This window comes from Haliotis asinina, chromosome 6 (genome assembly GCF_037392515.1).
Source record: "Haliotis asinina isolate JCU_RB_2024 chromosome 6, JCU_Hal_asi_v2, whole genome shotgun sequence".
NCBI classification, from domain to species: domain Eukaryota; kingdom Metazoa; phylum Mollusca; class Gastropoda; order Lepetellida; family Haliotidae; genus Haliotis; species Haliotis asinina.
In genome coordinates, this window is record NC_090285.1 from 60338604 (window position 1) to 60345634 (window position 7031).

The following is a 7031-nucleotide window of genomic DNA, read 5'->3' on the forward strand; positions in this document are numbered from 1 at the left end:
ATGAATGTCATACAAAATACACATTTACTTAGGGCTATACATAGTACAAAGTATGATAACAATACTGACAACATGGTATAACTCACGCCTTTACATTGTGCTTTTGTATATGAGAACTACATCTACATTTAATCAATATCTACACATTACAACAAAGCGCAGTCATAAACACAACAAAATACTAAACATGCATACTAGAACAATTTTAAACGTACACACATATGCATTATATTCACCTATACATTTCAGTGGTTCATATAATATACTCAAACAACAGCCCGCCTCACACTCTCTTCTCATTATTTCTCACACTACATGGAGTTATCTATATTATATTTCATGTAGTCCTAATTGTAAAATAAGCATTTATCTGTACATCTACGTGTTAGTTATAACATGACGTTAAATGTGAAAAGGTCTCGGCAATGTCTTTAGTTTATAATTATCAATTGTTATGCCCAGTACAGTGACCAACATTTGCTACTGATTCGGTCGAGACAGAGCCAAAAATATGAAACCTACAATTGAAAAGCCCAATACACCTCTCTCTTTAAATGCGTAATACCCATTCTACAACCAAAATAGTATACCTAATTCTAACATTAAGTGGTAATGTTAATAATAAATGTTATACTAATAACTAATTGTCATTGTTAGTTCTGACTACTAATATTAAAACAAATATAAATACAAATCTTAATATTCATGACTACATTCTAAACTTCATGCTAATACTAACTACACCTATATATACACTCTATACTAATGTTCAGCTCTATGCTATTTTGATGATTATAAACATTGATATTAACCTTAACACAGTCACGTTAAACATGTCACTGACACATTAAAAAGATTTGAAAGATTCGTACGTTGAATCTGTTTTCGTCTCCAGTAAGTATGCGGTGCATGTTTTGACAAACCCCAATCCGGAAGCATAACTGTGTGTGATCACGTTACTAAGCCTGGTTCCCTGGCTCTGTTGCGGCTGCGCTGCGCTATGCTCTGACACTGTGTGGCGCAGGCGCAAAAGACTCAGAGGACCGGGCTGTCATGTTACTAAGAAGTTGAAAACCATACAGGCCAGTTGTTACGTGTACTTGTAGCTGTAGCTGTAGCTGTAGCTGAACACTATCCCTATAGCGAACAGGTGTATCCTGGCACTAAAATGCCAATCAGTGACTGTGTTCTTGGCTTCAATCCTACATGGCTTCTCGTTGCTGTTGTAAGTATACTCGTTCTGTGGCTAGGAACACGGAAGCCGCAGCACTTACCCCCTGGTCCACCGACACTACCGCTTATCGGCAATATCCTCACCTTAGCAGGGGGAGATGTCAGATCCATTTTTCAGAAGTTAAGGAAACGTTATGGCGATGTATTCAGCCTTTATTTTGGCAACCGTCTCGTCATTGTTTTCAATGGTTACGAAACACTGAAAGAAGCGTTTGTAAAATATGGGGACGATTTCAGTGACCGACCAAAGGGATTGGTGTATGAAGAATATTCAAAGAGAATGGGTGAGTTATCTATATCACTAGTGTTTAAAGAAACAGTTCGTTATAAATTTGAAATAAAATTAGATATTATTTAATTTATTTTGCATCAGTAAAATTAATCTTCGACATTTTAAAATCAAGACAGAACTGCATGTACCATAGTATACATATAACATGACCAGCGATCAACTTGATCACGGCGCGTGATACACAATATTGTTCTCTCACAAGGGAAAACGCTAGTGACAGTGTGTTGAAAGCGTTGAGTTCCTTTTTTTACCATGTTAAAAAAACTAATTCATAAACGTACTTAGCCTTGTCAGGCTACATAAGGAAAATAAAATGTTTCTCGGGCACATTCTTTTCAGACGTGACGAGGGCTGTCGGACCTTTTTTTTTAATTTTTGATAGAAAAAAAGTGACTAGGGAGGAACACATTTTTATTTTTTTCTGTCAGAAATACAGCTTCTTACAGACATTCTGTCTTATAGTGGACAAACGGATGATCGAAACGCTGCAAAGTCATTTTTTTTAAAATGGCAATAACAAATTGTTACGCGCACAAATAAAACTGACGCGCCGATGCCCGAGAAACATTTCACTTTTTCATTTACCCTTATATGATTAGTTCTGTACAGTTTCTCAATAACATTATTCGCTATTTTGAATCCGAGTGTAAAATAATTCCGATAGTGTATGTTCATCTCAGTTCTTTGGGTATCACAGGAAAGTAACTCTCATATTTGGAATCTACCCCAACCGAGTCTGATTTCGTCACTTGTTACCCTATGGGGTAGCGGAATACAAGTGTTTATTATGTAAACATATTTTTCTAGCTACCTGATTGGTCAAGAGACCGTCAACAGAAAAGCATATTTACTCCAACCCTGGTCCGACCAAAACTCATATAACATCAAGCATCATGACATCATCAGTATCATAGGAACGAGAGGCACTCGATAGGCAGATCCAGAAAGTTTCAAAGAAATTGATGGGTGGGGGAATTGGGATGTTTGTGGTTCGACACACAAAAACCCCAACCCTGCATCCACCATTGTACTCAGTTGTACGTACATTATATTTTGTGCTCAGATGCTATTCCTGTCAGCAACGGTTTGTGTCTCCTGAAAGCATGTTATTGTATTCAACGGTGTCGACCGGCAGTCATGCAGTGGAAGCTGTAAAACCGGCATCTGTCTAATCCAGCAAGTTGTCAACACCGGCATAAAATCCAAGTCCCTTCTGTGGCTTGTACATTTATAACCAGCCCTGCAATCCACCACATTGCCTTAACCGGATTATTCCCTCAGTCCCAATGAGTGCCGGATTAGACAGCGTCCATGGTATTATGGTTTACGGGTTTGTCAGGTCCAGATTAGCCTATCAACACGTCGGTATTTCACACTTAAAATATTACAGGTATTCAACAGAAAATACTTCAAAGTCAGGCCAGTGTAAACTTTGAAAGGTCTCACGTATTTTTCACATCAAAACATTTAGTTAACACTTCATTCAGACAAAACACACTACCATAACATTTGTACTAGGCAGTTACGTAAAACTTTGTTCTTTTCAACCCAGGCGTCGTGAACTCAGGCGGTGAGACATGGAAGGTACAAAGAAAATTCTCCCTCTCCGTTTTGCGTGACCTTGGCCTTGGCAAGAACGTCATGGAAACACGAATACACGAGGAAGTGATGTCATGTCTCGACGCCATCATGTCTAAGGGCGGTGCTCCCTTCGACATCCATTGCATCATCCACACAAGCGTATGCAACGTTATTTCCTCCCTGTCCTTCGGGAAAAGGTTTGAACATGACGACCCCGAATTTCGCACTTATATGGACGCTGTCAACGAGGGCATGAAGTTAGTCGGCGGGACCTCGCTGGGTCACTTCTTTCCATACTTGAAATATTGTCCCGGAGATCCTCTGAAACTGGGAGTTTTAGCTACCAACGACAAAGTGGTCAGGGACTTCATACAGAAACAGATTGCGCTGCACAGGACAGACCCTCTGCTTCAACAAGCGGACGACTTTGTCAATGCATATATCCAGGAAATTGACAGACAGGAAACTCTCAATGTGGAAAACACTACATTTTTCAGTAAGTATGTTCTTGTCGAAATGCATTTTAGTCCATTCGCATTCAGCGATGTAACAAATTTATCGAGTGTTCATATTTCATGACTAAGGCACATATTATTGAGAGTATCTCAGTATACCATGTAAAGTGTTTTTCCCTACTCACACTCAAATATTTATCAGTGTACACATAAAGAAAATATTCGTGGAAATCAGCTTGAATCTATATACTGCCGACAAAACATCAGGGACTTAATTGCATTGTCGTCATGTAGGATATCATCATTAACAAACTTGCCACTAATCGTTTGACAGTTTTTATTTGGAATATTTTTGCCGATAATTCTATCAAATTGAACAACGAATGGAGGTTAAAGGTGATCGACATGTCACGCCATGACACTACCACCACCACCACCACATCGACCATGGTAAAACATTGTGGACATCGGGCCTGCGGCTACGTCATCCAAAACGTATATTTTCCATGTTTGTATTTGAATGGGGGAACAGTTGACTAGTGTGTAAGCATCATGGCGCGACGCCAGTTCCTGGTATGGCTAGCCATCACGCCTACGATGGGGTCTCAGTCTCACGCATTTCACCCCTCTCTTTTCTTTTCATGGCGAATAAAGTCATGTCTAACGCTAGACCTTGAAATTTCCTTTCTAATTCTTGTTGAGAATTCCCCATTGACAACAGGAACAACTTTCAACCAATAACACCGTGCTTTTAATTAGTTGAGACAGTTGTCTCCCATTAGTTACTTACAGGTTATTCCACCCAGTGCGAGACTACCTATTTCATTTGCTTTAGATACAAATTACACACAAACAAATACTCTTTAAATGTTTGTAGACATACAGGCAGATATTTCATTATATCGTCACCAAGTACATTAGAACATAGAGTACAATAAAATATATTAACGAGCGACCCATTCAGGGGTATGAGAGACTGTGAAAAGGTTTTTACATATATGTAAAAACACATACATTGACGTCCTTAGTTCCAAAGACACTGGGAGGACCAGCAAAGTCCTGAGACATGGAGTGTCAGATGATATCAAGGACATCCATGCACCAAATAATCAACAAGATGACAAGCACGTATCACCCAACATGATGGAGGCATCACAAGTTGTACTGACATCTCTCCCGTACAGTTTGTCCATCCTCAGTTTTACCCATCTTGTCACTTAAAAGTGCCATGCATAATTCAGATGGAACACTAACATCGGATATTGTTTATCACGGGTCACAAGATTTAATAAAGTTTTTGATTTTATGAAATAGAATTGCTAGTAGGGTACCATAGAATGAAGTGATGGACATATGTTAACTATACATGCTATTAATATTGATATGACAGCCGTTAATATAGTTTCATCCGTTTCAGATGATATGCTGGTAGGAATCATTATCGAGTTTTTCGTGGCCGGAACAGAAACGACCGCAACTACATTGCGGTGGGCTCTCCTGTACCTGTGTCTGCACCCAGAGATACAGGAAAAGGCACAACTAGAGCTTGACCAATATTTCGAGAAGGACCACCAGCTCTCCATGAGTGACAGGCGTTGCCTCCCCTTCATGGAAGCTCTTATCATGGAGGTCCAAAGACTCGCTGATGTTGTCCCCTTCTCGGTTCCACACGCTCCACCGAACACCACACAGTTCAGAGGATTCACCATCCCAGAAAACACTATGCTTCTTCCTAACATCAGCTCCGTTCTGTCCGACCCAGATCTATGGCGAGATCCTGAAACATTCAGGCCAGAGAGATTCCTTGACGACAATGGAGGTGTCCGTCGAGAGGAGGAAATCATTCCGTTTTTCATGGGTAAGTAGCACGGTCAGGTACTGTGTCATGGCGTTGCAGTGATTACGAACAGGACAGGCTGTGTTTTCAGTGAGGCTAACGTAAGAGGGAAATGTTGTGTGATACACTGGGTACAGTCAAAAGCTAGCACAGTTATAACCGATGTGTGTAACAGGAGACAGGCCGTATCACGTGTTGCATAATGCATGTAATTGTATCCCAGCTTCGCACATTCAGTCCGTGCATTTTTGTCCAAACCAAAATACTTACAGACCTCCGTCTTACAACTGGAATATTACTAACTGACTTTGAAAAGAAAAAGACAGATCATTAGTAAATTAGTACCAAACACGCCACTCGTAGGACATGACACCTGCCCACCTCTAATTGGTACTAAATTCCCAAATGCCACTTGCACGAGCTGTAAGATAAAAGATAAAGTACAAACGGGAGGTTCCCGATTATTCACAGACCGCCGTTATATAGCTTGATTATTGGTGTATGCGACGTAAAACTAAGCTCACCCCTTAACCCCCACCCCCACCATCTCCTTTACAGTATCCGCAATGAGACTTAAATTTTCGTTTTGTTTTGTTTTGTTTGTACGTTTACGATATGCTTCTCAGAGTAATAAACAACATCTTCAAACATTTCAGGAAGGAGAATATGTCTTGGTGAGTCACTAGCCAGGATGGAATTGTTCCTATTTCTAGCGTCAATGCTGAAGACGTTCACGTTCCGGTTGCCGGAAGGGGAACCTCCCCCAGACCTTGAGGGAATTCTGGGTATTACTCGGACGCCACAGCCATTTCAAATAATCGCTACTCCCAGACAGAGCACCTGAGCATCCATATATACAATAAGACATGCTGTGAGAGTGAAACATATTTCAAACATCTCTGTTTCTCTACTGTAATACCAACTTATAACAGGTGCCATACCTGCAAGGAAACTTGTTACTTTTGTCACCCTTAACGTACATTTGTGTACATGTATCTATGCAGTTATTTGTAATGCAACATTTTGAAATCTGATGATCGTAATAATTCAGTCGTTAATTCGAAGTATCATTCATGTTCAATTTATAGTTTTCTTACACACCCGTGGGTGAGAAAACCATGTAAGATAACTGACATCAGACATACGTGTGAGATCGATTTCTTTTTCCGTGATGGGCTACTCCATGGTGATGACCAAAATGTTCGTATGTTCAAAAAGTACATCATTCTTAATTTCCCTGAACAGAAGCGACAAGTTGTAGATAACAACATGTGCACTGTCTTACAGAACACATCGGACATGATACCTTTAGTGATTGTCCATTGTGAGATCGGTGTAGAGATGGAATTTTCACACTCGTAAATATGATGATTCTTTGGATGCAGATCCTCTGCTAGCTACCATGTGGTTCCAATATTATCAGATTCACCCATGTCAATCAGTACAGAAACACTCTCATTGAAACGATGTACAATATACAACATGGAACGTTAGCAAGCGTTCATGAGTGCAAATGGCGACATACGCCTTTTCCTTGTATCCAGCAACCATTCTATTCAGCTTCACACAACAGTATGCCGGAAACCAACCCACACCAACCAGTATGTCCACTATCAGTCCAACCACCCTCCAC

General features: G+C 40.2%; 1 protein-coding gene across 1 annotated transcript; it reads left to right on the plus strand.

The window, feature by feature from the left end:
* Nucleotides 1–965: 965 nt before the first annotated feature.
* On the plus strand, nt 966–6462 carry LOC137287054 (cytochrome P450 2J4-like). Its single transcript, XM_067819167.1, has 4 exons — nt 966–1517; nt 3078–3602; nt 4979–5419; nt 6055–6462. Exons 1-4 carry the CDS (start codon nt 1169–1171, stop codon nt 6240–6242), a joined length of 1503 nt encoding a protein of 500 aa, XP_067675268.1. The 5' UTR covers nt 966–1168; the 3' UTR covers nt 6243–6462.
* The last annotated feature ends 569 nt before the right edge of the window (nt 6463–7031 follow it).

Excerpts from the sequence above, each read along its gene's own strand:
- LOC137287054 (XM_067819167.1), top strand. The coding sequence starts at position 1,169 with ATGCCAATCAGTGACTGTGTTCTTGGCTTCAATCCTACATGGCTTCTC. Across the intron at positions 1,518-3,077 it reads AGAATATTCAAAGAGAATGG|GCGTCGTGAACTCAGGCGGT; the intron begins GTGAGTTATCTA and ends TTTTCAACCCAG. Across the intron at positions 3,603-4,978 it reads GGAAAACACTACATTTTTCA|ATGATATGCTGGTAGGAATC; the intron begins GTAAGTATGTTC and ends CATCCGTTTCAG.